Source organism: Triturus cristatus, chromosome 5_1 (genome assembly GCF_964204655.1).
Source record: "Triturus cristatus chromosome 5_1, aTriCri1.1, whole genome shotgun sequence".
NCBI classification, from domain to species: Eukaryota; Metazoa; Chordata; class Amphibia; order Caudata; family Salamandridae; genus Triturus; species Triturus cristatus.
The window spans coordinates 653,468,260-653,491,352 of NC_140587.1; the positions used below are offsets into that span (position 1 = coordinate 653,468,260).

The 23,093-nt window shown below is 40.3% G+C and overlaps 1 protein-coding gene across 1 annotated transcript in view; it reads right to left on the reverse strand.

Annotated features, from left to right (window-relative positions):
- Positions 1 to 23,093, reverse strand: part of RP1 (RP1 axonemal microtubule associated) — an 859,010-nt gene that overhangs the window by 198,655 nt on the left and 637,262 nt on the right. Inside the window, exon 6 of the mRNA XM_085605615.1 lies at positions 4,778 to 4,910. Coding sequence (XP_085461741.1) covers positions 4,778 to 4,910 — 133 coding nt within the window. The remainder of the gene's footprint in view (positions 1 to 4,777; positions 4,911 to 23,093) is intronic.

The following is a 23,093-nucleotide window of genomic DNA, read 5'->3' on the forward strand; positions in this document are numbered from 1 at the left end:
CTGGTCACAACAGGGCGCCTTCATTTTAAATGCCTTAGAAGCACGTGGTCTCCTTCCCGCACTGGCAAGCCTTTGTAAAACCAGTCAATATCTCTGGCTTTCTTCAAATGGAAATGTTTTTTCACTGATTATCTATTTTGCATGTAGGGTCGTGCAGATTGAGGAGTGAGAGCGTGCAGAAATTAGGCAAAAGATGGAGATATTGGCGGATTACAGAGTGAATAGATGAATGAACAGATGGATGACTGGGGCATAGGTGCACAGAGGGATAAATAATTATGTGAATTCATGCATGGACGAGCAAGTTCCACAGAAAGGATAATAGAACATTCCAGGGTTACAGAGAGGTGGCATATTTAAGTGACTTATAAGTGCTTGTAATAAAATCTGTGAGGTCAATGATATAGTGAAGGCTTAGTGAATTATATTGGCTGATCTGCAATGGATTTTATTTATAGGATGAAGCAGGGAGCTAAATCCCGAAGGAAGTTTGAGCTCAGAAGATGGAACTTTTGGAAGCAAATGTCAAAGATAAAACTACTCTTCCCCCAAAGCCTGGGGGCTGCTGGGCTGTTTGAAGGTTGAACTGCTCATAATCAGTGTTTACCAATGACCCGAAGGAGGCTGTTAGGATCACTGCAGCTCTCTTGTAGACATCAGAATTTCCTATCCCCAGTATGAGATTTGAAAACTGCAAATGTCTCCACCCCATGAAATCGAGTGGGAGTTATCTCTGAACAGCAGATTCTCTTTCTTTTCCAGCTATAAAGTAAGTGTGACTCTCTCCAGACAAGAAACATGCGAGCCTTAGAGACGAGGGCATCTCATGAACATTTATCACAACCTTGATGTCACCATGGAAGTGTTCACCCCTGGCATGTCTCAAGAATGTCATGGAACATCAAGTTCAGGACACACACACACACGGTTGAAGCTCCTATCACCTGTGACTGGGACAGAGAAAGGAGGACTGGCAGCTAGCTCCTCAGAAAGAGAGAAGGATATTCTATGAAACTCCAAGCAGAAGCATATCATTGAGAGACAGGAAGGGCAAATAGAAGGTTTTCAATCATCCCCACCTGGTGTGTATGCCATTCCTTGCATTGGAGAATACAACAACTGGTGATGAGGCAGTGCACAAACAACACAGAGTTCTCTGTACTGTGCTCTGCTTCCTTTCTGGGTCGGATTGGGAAGGCGGGCAATCGGGCATTGGTCGATGGGCCGGAGTCTCATGGTCACCTGGGGGGGCCGATCTTTAAGCCTCTGTATGCGGGCCAAAGAGTCTTTCCCCCTCCCCTCCAGGCCACTTTAATGTGGCGCCAGCATCACTGTACACTCCCCTGACATGCTGTTAACTGAGGCTGGGGTGTTGTTTACGTCTTTAGGGGCATTCTCACCTAGGCGCACTGCCTCGCTTTCTCAGCCAGAAGCCACTTCTCTTACCCCCTCCCCAGCCCATTATAGCCTCAGGACATTCAGCTGGCAAGGGAGGAGTCAAAAAGTCCAAAAAGTCAAAGTCAAAAAGGGAGGAGTAAAAAAGAAGCAGTGTGATCCCCACAGGGCCATCACTTTTAGACCATGGGTGGGGGCGGGGGTGGGATGCAAGGAAGGTGTGTTGTATGCAGGGGCCTCACGGGGGGGGGGGAGGTGATATTTGGCCTTTCTCACCTACCCTCTCTCACAAGCAGCAGCAATGTGCTTTTTGACACCTCTCCTGCCAACTAAATGCCCTGAGGCTATAATGGGCTGGGGAATGGGTAAAAGAAGTGGCCTCCTTAGCAGCCAGGTGCTGTCACCTCAGCCCCAGTGTATTTTAGGCCTTACTGGGAGAGAGGGGAGAGTTTCATTTAATTGAATGTAGCACCATGGTCAGAGCTGCAGACGTTTAAACTGGGTTCGAGTCCCAGCATTGGCTCAACATTCTGTGATTCTGGGCACATCACTGGATACTGAAAATGAAAATGAATTTGATCTTGTGTAATGTAACTGGTGCTCATGTCTCCAATGACTTTGGACCGAGTTCACTCTATACAACACCATAACAAAAAATAACCAGCCAGATTCCAGTGAGATTAACCAGATGGGGAATGTGGGCCACTTTTTTGGGAGTGCCCGGGCCTAATTGTGATCCCAATCTGACCCTGCTTCCATTTTACCCCATCACCCTGTTGAAGGAGTCCTGCCCTGCGTCAGTAGTATCTCGCTGCCCTCCATTAATCTGTTGCCTTGTGGCCTGCATGAGTAGTATCTCGCTACCCTCCGTAAATCTGCTGCCTTACCGGAATCCTGCTCTGACGGAGTGCATCTTATCAGCCTTCTGGGTTCTCGCTCTGTGTGCAGTTCCTGCCACGTGATGCTTATGCCTGCCTGCTCTTCCCATGCCAGCACTTCTCTTATGCAGCTCTAGGTGGTGGGGTCCTACTTGAACACCAGCTGGGACTCATTAGCCTCTGTTGACACATCTGACAGATTGCCAGCTCCCATACAGAATGGCCAGTGCAGGCTCTGACAGGCCCCTCCCACTAGCAGCAGCCAGTACATTTGAGATCTTCACAGGAGGCAGTCATGTAATGTTCAAGTGAGACTAGCACCTGCTTGCCCATCAATGGAAGAGGCCATGTAATGTCCAGGCTCACATCTGCCAAACAGAATATTGTAATATAGAAATCTAAGGCTCGAAGGGGAAACACGATGGACCTTGGAGGTGTGGGTCTTGACAGCTGTTGCTGCTTGTGGACAGCCCCCAGAAGCTCGGTTCCTGACACAATGCGATATGGCCAAAGTGGGTGAGTGGGAAGCGAGAGTATGTATGATGCAGCAGATTGGTACCCACTTCACTGATAGCTGTGTCGGCGACTCTAAAGTTGAGGCTGCTGGAATGGAGGCTCTCAGTCCAAAGATCGATGCTGAAGAGACTTATGCACATAATCTTCGTGAACATCCCAGACAGTCTACACAATAAAGATAGATGGGCTTCCTCCTACTCTACTCTAAGCATCTGGGCTTATTTTCAACCTTGTGGCCAGTTCCCAGCTTTCCCGTGTGCATCCCCATGTCTATTACATGCTGTCACCGACCATAGATTCTGCAAAGGGGGTGGGGGGGGGGGGGTCACAAAGGGCGAACTCCTTAAAACAATAGGGTGGTAGAGCAACAGCAGGTCTTCCCTCTCATGGCACACCAAAGGTGTGTTCCTCGGAACACTCATTTACAGCTTGATGGGACCTTTAGAATAATATTGACATGGCTTTGTAGTCTCATAATTTGGGACTTTGAAGCTGAGAGACTTAAGGGTACGTTTTGAGCCTGAATACTTTTTGAAAATCGCAGGCTTAGTTCACTCACTTAGAGGGTGGGCTGGAGAGGGACTGTCTCACTCACCGTGTCACCTTCTACGGCATTACTTAAAAATCTCTAATGCATCTTATGGGATACCTGTGTTTTACTAGATCATTAAGATCATTTATCCATGGGTGTTGAAGCATCTCTAGCGTGCAGTCTAACAGTAGGTGACTGTCTTTAACCCTTGGTAGAGTTCGTTCTTTCAGAGTGTCTTGTAGAGCTGGCATTATTTGGCTAATGAGTCCCACAGCACACATTTATAGATAGTGTGTGTTCAATTATTGTCTGATTGACTCTACCTTGAATCTAGGGGTTTATGCTATTTTTTTTGCAGTTTATTTTGCACAGGCATGATTCAAGGGCATTAAAGCACTTTCCAAGAGAACCAAATCTTACATATTATTTTTTAGGCACCGGGAGATTACGTGATTTGCCCAGAATCACAGGATGGTGAGCCAAGGTTAGGAATGAGCCTGGTTCCCCGGTGCTAAAGTCAGCAGCTCTAGCCCTTAGCCCACATATCCTCCCTTGCTACTAGTTTTGGTCGCCTCTTTTAGCAGATGGCCTCTGTAGGAAGACTTGGATGCTTTCCATGTTTTAAAAAAAAAGATACATCTGGCTGGACAGTTATTTATTCTGGAATCCTCTGCGATTGCCTAGCATGAAGAAACATGGCCGGGGAAGCCTTTGCCCACATTGCTTATCGAACTCCGGTATGATGTAAGTGTGAGCGAACTTGCCATCTATAAAGCTCTTTAATCCCACATGGTCTAGAGTATTGGGCCCTCGGCCCACATGCTGCTAAAATAACTGGCACACACAAGGAGTTTAGCGGGTAGAACTGGGTCAGGGCAGGTGCGGCCGGCCCCTTTTGTTTGCTTGGGCACCTGACTGGTGCCACCTGTGATGGATGGGTGTGCGGTGGGTGTTAAGGCAGTCTCAGGGGAGGGGCTGCTTCACTACGTGTCCAGCAGGACACTACAGTCACCAGAACTCGCACTCTCATCAGGAAGTAACTGTTTCTGATGAGCAGATTTGTAAATTATTGCTCTTTAATAAGGTACACCCATACCCAATCATACTATTTTTCTTTCATTCGGTAAAGTATGTTGTTGCTAGATACAACTATTTTTGCATTTTATGAGTTTAAAAAAACAGCTTCAATGCAAAAAACACAGGCTTGGCATCAATGTGCAGCTCGAAAGTGATTTTTTTGGGTAAATCTTATGTTTTTCCAAAATAGTTATCACAAACATGTGTCAACTTCCCTTCCTGGTGTACCTAATCTTCCTAAGCCAGTGCGTGCCTGGCCTTCGAGTGATAGGGCGACAGAGACAAGGAGCAGAGCCCGCCAAGTGATAAGGAGCAAACTCACTTGCACGTGCCAGCGCGGGCCGTTGAGTGGGAGGGGCCTGAGCACAGTTTCTCTTACCGGGGAGGATGGGATGGCCCTGTCGCAAGACTGGCAGCTCCCGGCAAATTTCTCCATCTTCCTGGTCCTGGGCCAGCCAACGGTGCACAGGGATGTAAAACTGTTCCTTAGTATAAAGGTTATGCAACTGCACCTGCGAATGCCAAAAATGAAGAAAATACATTAAAATTGAATTCAATGCACAAAGTACTGATTCTGCACGAAACACTCAAAATAGATTGTATCAGGACGAGCTATACACATTAAGTGCATTCAAAACAAAATTAGACACGATTCTCACATTTTTATCTGGTCAAGCAAGTCATACCTGCGCAATAGATTTATTGATCCGTGCAAAACAAGACCTGACAGATCACATGATGCTCCAGTGTGTGTCACTCCATAGCAGATCTCTACACATTGTCACCCGGACAAGAGCTGATATCACACGGCGGTAGACAAGGTGAGTGTGGACCCCACGTAGAGAGAAATCTAAGCTCCTCTCTGGAGATTCTGCAATACTGATGTCCATCGGAGGATTTACAACTGACTCTGCACATCAGCAGCACAGCAGCCTCCTCCAAAGCTTTTGTTTCACATGGGGCGGGTAGGGGGCAGGAGAGGGTGATCATGCAGTGTCTGAAACAAAGCCCCTCAACTCTGGGGCCTCACCCTTCCACTGCCCCTCTATGTCTGGAGAGACAGTGACAGGCTCAAGGCCCCACCCCCACCCAATGTTCCTTGGACTCTCTTACAGCCAGGGTGAAAAATGTTTGAAGGTTGGCTGGTCCGCAATACAAATTTTCTAATTCAGAAATGTTCGCTTTGCATTTGGACACGTACATGAATTAATTCGCCTGAAAAGCAGTAGGAAATGGGTGCATGAAGAGAGAAATGTGAGTTTGTGAACAGCTACAAATGTATAATTTTGGTTGTATTCACAAACTTGTCTCAGACATTCTCCCACCCTGGATTAGGTTAGAGATGCACTCTTGTCAAAGACAGGAGCCGAAGGAGGAGGTAATGTTACCAAAATTAGAGAGAATGTGAGAGAGCAGGTTTTTCAATGGGGAAAATATTTTTCAGAGTTGACAAAAGCAAGAAAAGTTTGCAAGTACAATAATCCTGCTGTTTCACACATTCTCATTTGGAAATATACTTGTGTGTAGTTTTGTATCAGAAAATGGAACTTATCAAAACTTTCCAGGCATGAATTCCAGAGTCAGAAATCTGCAGTAAAGTGGGATTGGAAACCTGAAGATGCAGATTATCAATTTTTAAATGGTGAATGAATCAGACTTCAACCACTGGCCATTTTCACTTTTGAGTGGCAGCATTTTTACTGATCACTTGTGCACATCCACCTCAAGAATAGTGTTCTTCAGTGCCAGATGTAGCAGGCCCAATGCTGTGATGGTTATTTTTTGCCTTTTTTTTGTTTTGAAAACATGCACCTGCCATAGTTAGACAGCGGCATTTGTACTTTAAAAAAAAAAACTTGTAATCTTTTAATTTCAATTGCTCATGATTGAAAAAAATGAACACACATATCATGCTTTCCACACTAGGCCAGACCTATTGGCTTTGCTAAAGCTTATTTTGTAATATATTGTTCCACATGCTTAACCTTAAATACTTGTAATCGTCTGTCATTCAAATTTCAAGAACATATTCTAACACCACCCCTCATCCCACCCCGTGCCTGCACTCAGTCTAAGCCTTCCTTTTAGTTGTCTCAAATACAAAGTGAGAAGCAGAGCAGACAGATGTTTCTCTGCTACTACGATCGCGCCACTGGAACAGCCATTCTTTGGAGACCTGCCTTATTTTTAGGAAGCACAGTTTTCACTGCTGACGGAGACTTTTGGCGCTTGGACTGGAAAAATTCTGAGGAATGGGTAATCATTAAAGATCCAAGTTTTAATGGCTTTACTTAACTAAAGGAGATGTGGAGCGTGTACATTTCCAGAGGAATCTTATTCCACAAGGTTGTGCCCTAAAGGCTCTTCCTACCCATTTAGCATATTTTGTGGGAAGGAATCACAACGGTTGCTTTAGAATTCTGAGTGTAGAGTTCTAATAGGCATGTGCCATTGTTAGTTTGAACCTTTCTAAGTTGACAAGGAGATAGGATAAAGAACTTTCATTACATCAGTTACCATGAACAGTGAAGTCCAATTGGGGCATCACAGGAATCGACATAGAGATTTAGTATGAGTTTAAAAGGATTTATTAACAAATTAATTCAAATCAATCATTAGTTCAGTAAGTATTGAGATGTTAATCATCATTTTTACAGATTCCAATAATCTAAAAGTCGATATTTCAAAATTAGATGAAATAGCACATTGGTAAGAATTACAAAAAGAATGCAGAATATGATGCAAATGGGTTTCATAAAGGAAAATCCCTAATCTAAATTAATGAGGATTAGGCATAAATGGCATTTATTTTAAGCAAGTAAAGTAAGGTGTTTGCTTCAGAAAACCAAATGAATGTGTCTGATGAGAGAATAGGAATGTACAGGCCCAAAGCCTTAGCACGCAAGCAGTGGAGTTTAGCAGGGAGGAAGAGTCTTCTCAGCCCAAAGTCAGCAATCATTTAAAGGTCTGCCTCCTAAGCGGCGCTTAGTATTGTAAGATACTGAAAGAGACCTCAGATTTAGAAGTGAGCGTCTACACGTTCTCCTGACTCTTACTTGGGATACCAAACTGCTTGGACCATCTTTGTAACTGATTGGATTTGATTGAATAAATCCATATTTGCCAATCTGCTTTGAAAGCTAAGATCGACTACTTAATAATTTAGATATAACTGCTAAAGAAAGACGGCTGTTTCTCTCAAAATCTGTTTGGAAACCACTAAAGAAAAATATTCAGAGGTCAACATTTTAAACTCCCTAGTCCTGAAGATGGTCTTATCAAAGAAAATCTAAAGACCGAAACGTCAACTCTCACACTGTTTTCCTGTATAATAATTGATTGTAATTGTGAAAAAGTGTATGATAATTTTTATAGTGAAGGCATGAATAATTGAATGTTTCCTTCCAGTACAACTGTAATTGTGCTTACCTCAAGTACCCTTTTTTGAAATTTGATGATAAACTTTATTAATTCTTTAATACACCCGTATTCTCTCCTTTTTTCTGTTTATTCTGCTTGTGATTAATTTGTTTCAATCCTTCGATGGATATATACTTATTTAAGATATATGCACAAACGATTAATGTATAATCGGTAAGAATTTTATTGCTTAAATACAAATTGTTAAAAGTAATTGAGTTTGAAAGCAAATCATAAAACCTTACATATAACTGAGATTCAGAATTACACAACTAAGTATCCTGTGTTCTGCAGCTAGATCTCGCTAGTCTAAGGAACACACACCAAAATAATTCAACAAAACATTAGTTGCAATATTCCATCTCAGCCCTACTTTCAGGAACCAATCGTTCTCCTGCAAACGCTGGGAACAGGTAAACGCCCCAGCTCACATCTGCACAATGAATCACACACAACCATGTCCTTGGTTTGTTACTTTGAACAGAATTTTGTGGTTCAGACAGTTTTTCTCACGAGTCATGTTTCTTGCTATCTCCTCTCCTCCTGGTAGGAACCTTACTATCAGTTGTCTAATACATAACAAATACCTGGAAAATTACAGCATCTGCACTGTCGAAGTAAGAAAAAACATCTCATTCAAAATTACAGTTCCAACTCGAAAACAGGCCTCTTTGCCTTAAATGTAAAAGATAATATTCAAAATGACATCAGCATTTAAGCTAAATTAATTCATTACAATAGGTGCTATTAATGGTTAAGTGTGATTAAGTACTACAAATTTTGTTTTAAATGTGTAGACATTATTTTGACAGTGAAGTTCGCACTTACCCAATATGATGGCTAGAATAGTCATCACATTTTTAAACAAATTAATCTTTAAGATGCACCTCCTTCCTTTGCTGAGTCATCCATTTTGCCCTCTGTATGTTGCATCCCTTTAATTTCTTTGTAAACCTTACTCTTCTATTTCTATTTCTTCTCTCTCTTGATTTCTTCGTTGCTAAATAACATCTAAATATCTTACATAAAGCAAATAAGCATATAAAGCAAATGGCAATAATCAATACTGGCTTTAGTATGACACCTAGAAATCCATTACCAATGTTCACAAGCCAACTATTGATAGCAGGAGCTTCTCTACCTAATGTTCCTAAAACACTAATTGTTTCTAAGTTTTCTAAATCAGGTTTGAAGTAAGAAATGTCTTTTTCAAATTCATCTATCATCTTACTTTTGTCTGGTGTGTACGAACAGCCATGCTGTGCTTTTAACATCCTACAGACTCTGCCCTTCTCTGCTAACAATATGTCCAAAGCTAACTGATCTTGCAAAACGACTGATCTAACAGCTACTAATTCTGTATTTACTACTAGCACAGCACCAGATTTGCTTGTGGCTAATTTATAAACGACTGTAGAAAGCTTACTGATTTTCTCGTCATTTATACCTACTCATACTGAGGGAATAATAGCACCAAACACAGCTCCCACTCATTGTGTCCCATAATTAGCACTGAGTCTATGTCGGAGAGATAGATTCATCATCAAAGCTTCTATATTATTCACATGATACATCTTTGGAAATGATAACGCTAGATAACAAACAACTTCCACATCAGCATGCAATTGGAAAAATGCAACTTGCCCACATATAAAGTATACTCCAGGTATGATTGTTCTTCTCCAGTTAATATTTAAACAGGCACTCCAAGATCTTCGAATGTGTAATCACAACTACTTATTCCCATGTGTGTAGTTCTGATGTGATTTCTTCTCCTGTAAAAGCATAGCTTTCCTTTCTGCTGTGTGTCCAGTTCCAATGTAGGTTATAGCATTTTTTCTTTATACTCATCTTTTTCCACACATTCTTTAAATCATCTTCTTGTTTTATTGACTTATGAAACGTGAGCCCTCCTTTCTTCTAAAGCTTGTATACATTTCTTTTACATTAGATTCATTAAGCATGTCAAATTGTATTCATATGCCTTAACAGAGTCTATTTTTGTAGGAGATCTGAAGAAAAACAAAGCTGTTTCTATCTCCTTAGCCTGTTAGTGAGGATTCATTCTTGTGCGAAGCAGAACACTCAAAATCGGAAAAATAATATTCAAAACTGGAAATATAATATTCAAATCGATACTGCCTATAAAGTAAATTAAACAATATACTTCATGTAACTGCATATGAAAGTGGAATATGACAATAGGTCCCATCCTCAGTAGCTGAAGCAGGTAAGTGAGCACAAACATAACAATCTTTCATATCAAAGCATGTGTGTATTCTTGAACTAATCTAGAATAAAAATGTGATGTAATGTAACCCCCCTCTGAAAAATCTATAAATGAAGTCTTTAATTTTCTTCCATCTACTGTATGAGAAGGGGATGTAGGTGTAGGGATAGCTATCTCATGAGGGAGATTCATACCATCGGGGAGGACTATGAATACTAACACAATAACTGCTAAAGTTACAGACATTAATACCCTACATGTAGCTTTAGTAAGGAAACACATGCTTATCTACAGTCAGACCTTAAATGCAGCAGGCAGACTTAACATTCTGAGTTAGTTTCTACTCTTGCGAAATGAGCAAAACATTTTTGTTGTTACTCTACAGTTATTTCATTCAGATTATTTACTGCAATCTCCGTGAGGTATCCCTAGTCCTACTCCATCTACTAAAAAATGTCAACCCTACTGTTCTACTGCAGCTTTGGCCCTAGGGAATTCTACTAAATTCTTTTTACTTTGTTTTATTTTTCTTAAGTAATACTTGCTGAGTTTATATATCTGATGGCATAGTGTATTCAATAGCTCAGTTCGGACATAGTTCATAGTCCGAAGAATCAATTTTTGCTGAATTGAATCAATCAAATATCGAATGAGTCAAGTTTAATTATAGATGTCTTTCAAGGATGTAAATCATTGGCTCCGATAATGTGGCATATCACAGAGGTTCAAGTTCCTAGCATCTGTGATACAGAAATATTTCATGGGAACTTTTGCTGTCTTTCATTTCTGGTGCAAGAGTGGTCTATGGAGACCGTTTTTGATAATGCACTTTGATAGTGACAATTACAGTCCCTTTATTCCTATGGATATTTGATGGCACATTTGCCTTAAAATTATGACAATGCATATCTTTGGTTCGCTTTATGTGTTTTTAATAATTTTTTTGTTATATTATCTATTGATAGTCTTCAGTTGTTTAGATTGCTTTGAGAATTTTAATGTGTTGTGTTCTTAACTCTGCTTGAACTTCAAACACAATCCTCTGGTTAATTGAACCATGCTTGCATCACTCACCATACTTAATACTTGAAATAAACCATTAACAGCAAGGTTTAGATAATATTCAAATGTGTTTGATACCATTCACAGCAATTAAATATTCATGAATTGTATATCTGTCAATGCTAAGTTGTTTTGTATTTTTTGTATATCAATGAATGTATTAATAGATATGTCTTTTTGGAAAGATGGTATGTTTGAGATGTCTGAATGTATGCAGTAAAAATTAACTGATTGTAGTAGTGTCCGTTTTTTCAAGAAAATCAATTGATGATGATATTATTGTATCTCATGATAAACATTGTTTAAGAGATTGAATAATAAAATGTATTCATTATCCATGTGTCTGTTCACACTGTTATTTATTCAACTGGTCAAGAGGGATTCATTTTAAATATTAGGTTTCCCCTTGCCCTGACCCCTTGGTCATTTAAATATAGTAAGTTAATTTTTGCTTAGGGCACCCTTTAACTTTCATAGGAGCTTGTGTTAGAACTACCAGGAGTAAAGAAGAGATTCTTATTAAAAAGAATTGGGACTTAACACTCTTCTCCTCCCAAAGGAATAATACAATTCCTCACACCTGCACCGTAATGCAATTCTAGGTTTCAGAACATGGTTAAATAGAAGAAAAGATTAGTTGTTGCTAAATATACAATTTGTCCTAAAATATCACGCCTTTTCTTCTCCCGCTAAGCCCACATATTGCAATCCTTACCTGTAGAAGTATGGGACTTTCTCTAGACTTAACTTACATAAGGAGTTAAAAGGCATGTGTTCAAAATCCTCCTATCCACACTTTGGCAGATTTGTTCCAGCTATATCAATCAAATATTTCACCTGTAGGACTCAGGTTGCTCTCTCTCTCTGCTATACATTATTTTATATCTTGCTCGATGCAAAGTGGTCCACTACTCTTGATTATATCACACATCACAAATACTTTGATAAATAGGAAAATAGTCCTAATGTCGCTACAGACACCAAAAAGGATCTCAATGAAGAATGGGTGATGGTGTAATAGAATTCTAAATAACTACAACCGCTAACTTTTTTGTTTCCCCAGTATCCTTTCCAAACATGAGTTTGTATTCCGGTGTAAGAAATATTCAGATCTGTATCTCTCTGACCTCTTCTCCTTTCCAATGAAGACAACTTTGGCTTTACTCCTTAAGATGATATGCACTGCTGACCTTGTTTCTGTTTGGAAAGTTAGGGAAGACAAACTCATGCTGCTGTTATAGCTGAAACAATGAAGGCAGGGTATATACCTCCACAGGGTGCATATCCATAATTCACGTGGTGTATCCCTGGTTTCTTGGTACATCTTATTTTACAGCAAGTCCATCCAGTTTAGAATGTATTCAATAACGGTATAATTTGTGGGTCATAAGTAAACGTCATATATTAATGTATAATGCCTAGTACTGAGCAGTATATTAGAAGAAATATTGAGCTCATATATGAAACCATTTTGTATTTGCAAATCCTGTGAATTTGAATATCGCAAGGGTTTTAAAAGCAAAATGGCTTTTCGCAATGTACTAAACCCCTTTTGCGATTTGGAAAAGTGTTTCAAAATTGCAAAAGGGGTTTTGTGACTTTTTTTCAAACAGCACTTGGAAAGAGGCATGAAAATGGCATTCCGGCCTATGTGCTCCCTTTTATAGTAATTCACAATGAGATGTATCAATTGCAGTTGCAAAGCAGTGAACATTTACCGAAACCTCAAAAGGAATTGGTTATTAATTTGCAGTTAGGCTGCTTTAATCAATAATGCTTCCCTTTTAGGAATGTGGATGCAGAGATGGTGATCCGTAGTCCCTTGCAGGCCACCATCCTTACATTGGTAGCCAATTACAGGGGATCGCAAATGGAAAACTGCTTGATTAATCTTCATTAGGCAGATCATCCTGCCCTATGGATTGGAATTTTGTGTTGTGACCTATCATTAAAGAGATCTCATTACAAAAAAAAGGAAGGTCACATACAGTTCTTGTGCTATTTGTGACCACTATTTGAGACCAGTCTGCATGTATATCCGACCCTAAATTCTCTATTTCTAAGGAGGCAGAAAATAAACAAATAGTTTTGAGCGGAGACGGTAAATAGACTAAATATAGAGATCAGTGCTTAATTCATAGCAAAAGTAAGTGCCAGGCTCCAAAATCTTTCTGAGGAGGCTTAGCGAGGAAGAGAAGGAGCCAAGAAGGCAGGTCTTACAGTCCTCAACATACTATCAATAACATCTGGAGTACCAACTCATCTTTATTATATTGTTATTTGTGGAAATAGAAGAAGAATTGTTAATAGATTGAATGGAGAATGATCAATGCATTGGCTGCCCATCCATTTTTATAGGCTGATCTGGAAATAGAGAAAGGGCTAAACGGCTGTCTCCCACAGCCCTGTAAATTAAGGCATCTGCAGACTGACACTAGTGCAGTACAGGAAGTAAGAGTCCTGGTCCCCTGAAATAAGTGCTAGTGGTGGCCACTGACAACCAACAACAGAAATTAAGCACTAGGAAAAACAAAGAGGAAACAAGGCACGCTGCCTGATGTTAATACCTGAGAAGCTCAAGAGTTGTCCATAGTTGTAGAATATGGTCAGAAGGCAGATTACTCTAATGGACTATAGTTATTTGTGAATGCACATGTTTTTTGAACATTTATACCAAGTGTTTCACAATTATCTCTCTGGTACACAGAAATAAAGTCCTTACCAGTAGTTTTTCAGGTTGTAGATTGGAACCTTTTTATATATCAGCAATAGCAGGCCTACTTTCCATGATAACAGAATAGTGAAAGCGCTCAAACATCCAACAAAGTGTGTTTAAGAAAAGACATCCATTCAGCAGGTGATGTTTCAAAATGGATATAGATACATTGTTTGGTCCTTCTACACCTAAGTTTCTTGTTCCTAATTAATTTTGCAATCTTATTGTTACAATTCAGCTGTTCTCTTTATATTGATGTTCAAGAGCTTACTAATATAAATGTTCTGCAGAAATTTTGAATGACCTAATCTAGGTATTTAGACAGTTCTGTCATCCTCTTTGATTGGTTGCTGCCCTAGAACAACAAAACGCTGGAACAGGGAAACTAAATAAGGGTTTAGGGTAGCCCTGAATCAGACCTCAAAACCACCCTGCATGGAGACATCAGATACATGTTGAAAGTGCAGTGATCAAATGTGACATCAGTCCAAACAGCTGTGATAACAAACTGTTCAAAGAGATAAAATACCCTATTACTGGCTAAGCTCCTTGACCTATTCCTATTCCTTCAAGATTCAGCAGGGAATGTTCTGTTAATTGGAGATTTTAACCTGTGTATTGGCAACCTATTATCAGATGTTCTTTAGGCATTCTGGAAAATATGGATAGTTTAGTCTGCAGTCAGATTATAAATGGAATCAACTAATGCAGCTAGGCACATGATTGAATGTTCTCTCTCAAACTTGAATTGAACAACATAACGGTACAACTTTAGATTTCATCCATTTACTGCTTAATGTTCTTTGGATAGTTAAACATAACCCTCACTTAAATTCGACATTTCAAAAACACGTCTAGAATATTTCAGGCCCAGAATTCAGAATTGAAATGGCATGTCACAACACAATCAATTCACTCTACAAGCTTGTACCCTTTCAGCTAAGTAAAGTCTGGAGGCAAAGCTACCTATAATGAAGAATTAGTTGAACTAAAAAAAAAGTAATCACCAGAAAAAAATGGCATAGTACAATGAATAAGGCAGACAACATATGATGCACGTTACAGAGGAGGAATTACGACAAAGCTATATAGAGGACCAAGATGGTATATTTCACAACAGCATCAAGCAAGAGACTTCTAGAGAGATATTTGGAATATTTCAAGAACTGACAAATACCACATGTGCTTCTCTTTGACACTGCAATGACCTCATGTCATTCTTTAATTCATAAATTAGAAACAAATTGAGCAGTCATGAGGGTCATCATTATTCCATTTCTATGTTTTCTCATTTCCTCCACCAAATCTTCAAGTACTGTTCACAGCATTCAAACGTTTAGATAAGGATAAAGTAATGAAACTAGCATTGAAGATCAGTGCCTCAAATCTGTTAAGTTGACATTGCTCTGTTGCCTGCATGAACCAGTTCATTATAACTCTCAAACTCACATTCATGATTAAAGTATCTCTCACACAAGCTTCATCACCAAACAGCTCCAGAAGGCCACCATCACTCTTCTACTGAAGACTCCAGTGTCAAATCTAAAGACTTACCAATTGCCTGCAAGATTCAATAATATAATTATAAAAGTAGCATGTAAACTATCACAAAGTACAAAATTATCTGGAACAAAATTTCCTTCTCATCTCCATCAGTCAAGGTGCAGACCCTCAAGAAACAATGAAACAACATTGGCTAGCAAATCATCAGAGAAGAAAGCCTTACTACATTTTGGATGAAGTTCAGCTATCTGCATTGCCGAACATCTTAGCTTCTTAATGCACAAATGAGCACACAATATCACTGATTGTACTTCAGAATTTTGGATGGATCACAGGAAAGAATTGTATTGGGATCTGCCTTGTTTTCGTCGACTACAGCAAACAAGAGCAAATTTATTCATCTATTTAGAATGTGTCCTATAGTGTGGAAGAAGGTTCAGCAGTCCCACAATTACTAGTCAAGTTATCCATGTACCCTTTGGCCCAGGTTCCAGGACAACATCAGGCATGCCAAAGACCCCCAAATCAACAATGGATTGATCAAGACCCAGGAAGATGGATCAAAGACATATTGCCTAAACCACATTTATAATTGGATCCAAGAAAGAAGTCTCTGCCTGATTAGACCTAAGACAGAGATCCTTGTGTTGGCAGAGCTGACCAAAAATATATTTCCGTTAATTGGCCACCCTCTTTGAAGACTCCATCACTGTGAACCATGAAGGCAAGTCATTAGGACATTTATTTAATGTCAACATGTCATTCTCTTCAAAAATTCATTGTCATGGGCAAGAGCATCAATATGAAGTTATTTTTGCTTTGAACAATCATCCCTTACTCCACACAACCCACTAATTTATGGTAATCTCTTTACAGGATGTTCGTAATGTGGTAAGCACAGGCCTTTTTATTGATCAATCAATCAAGATTTATAAAGCATGTCAAATCACCCAGGAGGACCCAAAGGTGCTGTAGTTGCTAGCTGCTTCGCGGTGCTCTGTTCATTCAAACAGCCAGGTCTTGAGTCCTTTCCTGAATTTCCAGAGCAATGTGGCATTCCTAAGGTGCTGGGAAAGGTTGTTCCAGGTTTTGGACACCAGGTGAGAGAAGGAGCATCCTCTGCGCATCGAGGGTGTGTCTGTGAGGAAGAGGGAGGTAGATTGCAGGTGTCTGGTCTGTTAGTGGATGGTTATAAGTTTGTTGATGTATGCTAGTCCTTCATTGTGCAGGGCTTTATATGTGTGGATCAGCATCTCGAACTAGCATCTCTTCTGGATTGGGAGCCATTCTAGCTTCTTGAGGTGCAGAATGATGTGAGTCTGTATCGGGAGGTCAAGGATGAGTCTTGCAGCTGAGGTTTGTATTGTTTGCATTCTCTTCAGGAGGCGTGCAGTGATTCTTACAGAGAGTGCTCCTGTAGTCCAGCTTTCAGGTGATGAGGACTTGAGTGGAGGTTTTAAACATTTTTAAAAAATGTTGGAAAGAATGTAGTGATTGAAAACCCAGAATGCTAAACTAAACATGAATCTGCGATCATGTAAAGCCAACTATGAAAACACTCCTTCAGCTCATAAACATCAATTTATTAAAAAGCCTGGGGTAGCAAAAATGACATCACATGCCATTTGAAATTTTCGTGAACTCAGTCACTCACACATGCTTACACATGCACACACAATCACACGTACACATACTCTCTCTCAAATAAGCACACGCTCACTTGCACGCATGCACACAACATATATTTAAAAGCATTTTTTACTTACACCTGCGGCCGGGGGGGGTCATATTCCAACTAATTGTACTATATTTTTTATAATAGTGAAAAACGCATTATTTTTATTCACTATTAGTGTTATAAATGGCAAACAACAAGGAGGCTAGAGCCCCAAACTATGTTTATATGGACAAGCTGCCCCTGTTTTCCTGACACTGATTTTGCTACCTGTGAGGCAGTGGGTCGCAAAGGCATTGCCAGGGATTGCGAGGGGTATGCCAGAATTCGGAAGGGGCAAGCCAGGGTTCACAGTTGTGACCCCTAAATGAGTTCCAGGTTTAGCCTGCTTATGAAGCAAGACCTAGGGCCAGATTTATATTTAGGCAGGCTAGGGCAATAGAGCAAATTACTGGGGATAATTTCTAAAGCATTGGCAGGAACCTCTGTCATGGCGGGTCCTGTCAGTGCCTTTCACAGTTTGGTGCAGGGCTTTGTCAAGGTGACGGAGCCTTGCATCAAACAGTTTTCTGTTTTTTTCTCAAAAACAAAATCCTTAATCTTTCATGATTCACTTTCTACCCTCTTGTGCTCTCTCTTTCTGTGTATACCTTTTTCTCTGTGTCTGATTTTGTTCCCTTAGTTCCATTTGCCACCTTCTGTCTTAGCTTCAATTTCCCTTGTGTGGTTTGTACTTGCTTTCTGCCGAGTGTGCCATTTGTTTTTCTTTCTTTCCTGTTAAGCACTCCTCCTTGCTAGCTCCTTGTCTATTGTAGCTGAGTATTTAGTTCTATACCCTCACTGTTACCACCTTGCGTGTTCCTGGTCAATCGCCAGTATCCATGGGCACAGCTGATAACCTAGGTGGTTTTGCTTGTCCACTGTGAATATTGTCTTGGAGGAAATTTTATAAGGTCACCATAGGTATCCGCTCTACAGACCCTGCCTTTGCATGTATATCCAATGTGTGGGTATTTGCAATCAGTATCTACAACAGACGTTGTGGGTGAGGAGCTTACTGAGCTTCAGCCTTAGCGTGTGTAGCTTCTGAGTGCTTTACCACACATTCCCTTTATTGTTAAAGTTGTTAGATATATGTCTTACACGTCCGTCCTGGGTGTTAGATAGTCTGTATTCCAAATTGCCTCTTGAGTGCCTGTCTTTTCTGAGACTGACCTCTCTGTTCCCATATGCAGAGCTTCCCCTTTGGACCCACTTTCTCCTCTGACTCTCTGTGTGTTGTTGTGCAGCTCTGCACCTTATATTCCGCCTATTTTTTCTTCCCTGCCAGAGTCCCTGACAGAATGACCCACGCACATTTCTAGTATCCCTGGTGAAGTTTCATTACATTCAGTTGATTACCATTTTTCTCTCTGTTAGATTTCTGTGTGAATTGATTGAATGTGTGTAATAATGAAAGGTTTACGAAAGAAAAGCACCAGTGCTTTCTTTACATTTGTGCAGGGTAGTTCCGAGTGCCCAACAATGAAAGGTATTTAGTGTCTACTTTAAGATTTGAGGATGTTAACCCTAGTCCTCAAACAAAGATTCTCCTTATGAAAAATTGACATTTACATTCTGAATATTTTACTCAGTGACTCTCAAACACGTCTTTGCCAGTATTCAACAACACAACAATCTAAGGAATAGCATAAACATGTCATAACCTCAGTTTACATTCAAATAATGTAGCCCAGTCTTGTTGTAATCCCGTAAAGTCCACAGTCTCTAATACTAAAGAGTTTATGTTCAATACTAGGTTCAAAGTAAACTGTGATCAGTTTGTCAAAAGAAAGAAAAGCTGTGCTTGAAAACAGGCAGCAAGTAATCTGTTTGACCAAAATCCAAGGTTTACTGCTGTTACTTGTAGTGAAGTCTCTAAGACTATCAGTGTCCTTGTAGACAAAGATTTACAGTCTACACAGGATATCATTAAATCTAACATTCTGGAATTTCAGCAAGAGAATAAAACATGTCAGACCCTATTAAAATACTATAACCCAGACTTCAGATGGAAATCTAAAACCACTGTCCAAGACTGTTTTTATGCAACTACGCTAGTCTCCTTACAAATAGACAATGAAACCTTACACTCTGTTTTTAGGTCACCTCAGAGCTGGTCCACTGTTGGTATGAATAATGCTGTGAATCAGCACCCATATTCCACTGAGAACAGTCATAGTATATTGCTTGAAATTGCAGTGAATGGATGTATTTTTATAAATTCTGCATTTTCAAACACTTCTTATGTATTATCTTCTGAATTAGACTTAGGAGCTACATCTGAGATGTGTCCCTCCACTTTCCAGGATCTCTTTTCTTTCTCTTCCTGGTCATGAAGTCTGATCTATCCCGGAGGTATCGAATGCACAAGCTATTGATGTACAAGACAAAACCTAAACTAGTGTCCCACATAATCACTGATGTTACAATATCCTGTGATTCAGACCACACTCTTGATCTAACTGCTGAGACTGAAGCTAACCTCCTCACTGAGAATGAACACATTCCTAACTCCTTGTTTGCTCCCTCTCCTTCTAGAGCTCCACGTTTTAAAAAATCAGGAAATATACATACTCTATACTTTGAATCTGAACCCACTTGTAATGCAGAGAAAAATGAAAGGATTTCCCATGACAATGTTATCTCTGACCTATTTCCTCTGACTAAGAGATGTGAACTGCCAAATGGTGAAGAAAGTCTGGTCATTAGAGATTGTAAGATAAGCACCATTCTTTGCCATCCTACAAAAGGAACTTCAGAGTGTTTTACTGTGCCAAGGAACTGTGAAGATTTTACTACTGGCAAAAGCAAATCTACTATCCAAGAGCTACTACCATTCCAAGAGTTTAAAGTCTGTTAACCTTGTACCTCTCCACCTTCAGCTTGTCTTCTTGCAGAGTCTCTAGAGTCCTTATTTGGTCTGCTGCCTTCAGAGACAGTAGTAGTAGTAGTACGTTTATTGTACATGATTAATTAAAACCTTTACAACAATAAAACAATATTTAAATTCATTAAAGCGAATTCTTAAAATTACACAATTCAATTGTAATCATCAGTAGGTAATAAAGTGCAAATGCATCAAGGTCAGACAAACAATTTGAAGTTGTTCATAATCGAGTGGATTGCAAAGTGCTTGTACTTCTAGAGCGGTGAACAGTATATAATTGACCTATTCTGGGCAACAGCTCAAAAAAATCAGGGTAAAATTTAGATGCCTTCCTTAAGTATTATATTAAATTACGCAATTCGATGCCAAGTTCATCATTAGTTCATAAGGTGCTAGTGTCTCATAACCCAAGAGGTTAGATAAAGTTTCTTAAGTGGGCTAGTCTTTAAAATGCTTTTGCTTCTCTATCTAAATCCTAGTCGCGGATGTCCTAAACCTCACTCTTCAGCTTGTTTACAATTGTACTAATCAAGTATTTTAACATTTTTTGAGAGTCTTCCCAAGTTGGAGCTAGTGCTGACGTTTGCCGATCTAAAGGTAGGCTATTCTTTTCCATGCTTTGCCATTATTACTTAGACGCTGGAAGTCCATAGATGAAAATTCGGGTGTTTCAAGCTGCAGTCGGGCAATGCCTGCTCAGGTTATATTTTGTTGGTCCACAGACAGCATTCCCTTGTGCCTGTTTGTTACTAAGTTGAAGAACTTTGTAAGTCAGCAGTTTAGTTTTGTCTCTACTGGATTAAAGCACAGTTTTACTGCCTGCCTGCAGGTTCGAATACCGTACAGATTAAAGGATGGACGTAACAAGCAATGCCTGATATCCTTTAGGTTGGGGCAAATGCATAGACATGAATAATGTCTTCCTTGCCGACTCCACATAAGCGGCAGAACTGCGAGCTGTTTTTCCTTTCCCAAGGTGGCAGAAGAGGGTTGATCAGGATTACTCTGAGGCGTAGCTTTAAAAACTTTTCTTTGTCCTTTATTTTGACTCTGGTTTTAAGATAAGGTCTGGTTTTAAGATAAGATTGAGGTTGCAATATTCCGTAGTCACTAAGCGTTATCCAGCCATGTGCTCTTTTAGCAAGTGCCTCGTCGTCCTCAATGGCGTATATGATTTGTGTTGATTTTTCCATGATTTTTTAAAAGGACGAAAGGTCGGTAAGGGTGCCCCAAAGATCTGAAAGTCCCAATACTTGAAGTGAGTCAAACAAGTAGTCCCTGGCTGAGGACTTTCTGTGGCGGAGTAGCTCTTCCCAGAGATTGGAGATTAAGGATCCAACCACAGCTCTGCGGATCTAGTGCCAGCTGATTATGTACGCACTCCTTCTTTCCAGCGTTTATTTTAGGAGGCCAAATTCCAGACGGATTTGTGCTGGGGAAACGTATTTTAGCAAGTTGAAGATTGCTCTATACGAGTTGGCTATCACTGTGTCCAGTATTATAGCGTCCTTTACTTGAAGGGATTCACTCCTGCACGTAAGAGTCGGCTGCTGCTTTGCACGCAGTACCTGCAGCAAGGGGTCAAGCGTTAAGTCAGGCAGTTTGTCCTTTATTGATTTTATTGCCAGGAAGTCACAGTTCCCTTCCCCCACAGGGACTCCAGTTGGGGTTTGAACGTGTTTTTGTGGCCCATAAGTATTCCCTAGTATTTATAGTTGGTTACCAAGGCCAACTCTAGTCCGTTTAGGTGCCTATTGAACTTTTTCTTTTTTAAATAATTTACTGCCATGATCTGAGTTTTTTAAAAATTTATTTGTAGGGAATTCCTTTCTGAGAAGGTGTAGGTTGCATTTAAAAGATGTTGAAGGCCGATAGGGTTCCGGCTTATCAGTACCAAATCGTCCGCGTACAGCAATTTTGACATCGGTATTTTCCCCAGTTTTGGGGTTTGGGAGGCACATTCTCCCGGCAGATCTGCAAGGAAAAGATTGAATAAAAGCGGGGCTAGAACGCAGTCTTGCTTTAGCCCTTTTGTGGTCGGAATGTGTTTAGAAAGGTGTGTTCCAGCTCCTAGTTTGACCTTGATCCAGGTGTTTGTATGCAGTAGTTTGAGCTGGTCGAGAAGCGATTTAGTGTTCCCCAATTTTCTAGTTTCCGCCAGAGCTTGAAGCGGTCAACGAAATATTTGTCCTCTTTTGCTGCATCCAAAAATAAGGTCAGTGCCATGATGTTTGTAGTGGTCCCTTGGCCCCGGCAGTCACCTGTTTGGTTAATTGGAATAATGGAGTTTTCAGATGCCCATGAGGTTAACTCCTCCAGTATGGTTCCTGCATAATATTTTGCCTCCCCATCAATGAGGGCAATAAGCCGGTAGTTGTTTGGGAGTTTCCTGTCGCCATGTTTGAAAATTGGGCTTATTATTGATCCTAACCAAGATTCCGGTAATAGTGTAGAATCCTTTATGTCTTTAAAGACCGGTGTTAGTGCTGCACTCCAATATTCTACATCGGCTTTATACAGCATTGGTGGGATGCTGTTTGGACCGGGGGAACCTGTTGGTCTGCCCTTGGCTGATTGCCTCTTGATGTCTGTGGGTGTAGAGTCATGATGTTCAAATTTGGTAGGGGGAGGAGAATTTAGGCCTGGCACCATTTAGCCCTCCCAGGAGGGTTTCACAGTTCCGTCTGGGTCTTGCGGCATGGCCATTGTATATCTGTTGCCTGTTTTTTCCATATTGGTATTGCTGCTGCGCTCCGTCATATTCCCCGTTTCTTTGACATTCTTGTCTTTTTCGGCAGCTATACTATTAAAGTGTGTGAAGAGGTATCCTACCCATGCTTCCTCCGTTATATTGGAGTTTATACCAGAGTGATTTGGATTCTTGATTCTTTTAATTATTTGCCAGAACCTGGTGCTGTTTTTTAGTTTAACTTCAAGGAGCAGCTTGGCCCATGATTCATTGTTTTTTCAATTTTTCTTTTCCCATTTCTTCCTCTTTAGCAGTGCCTTCGTTTTCCGGAGTGCGATTTGCAAATCTGGTTTGTTGGATTTTTGCGTATCTGTCTCGATGTTTGATTTAGAGTTTGTTTTAGTTTTTTCGATTCTGGACTGGCTGGTAATCTTGTCGATGCTCCCTCTAGTTGGCTTGGCCTTGCCACTG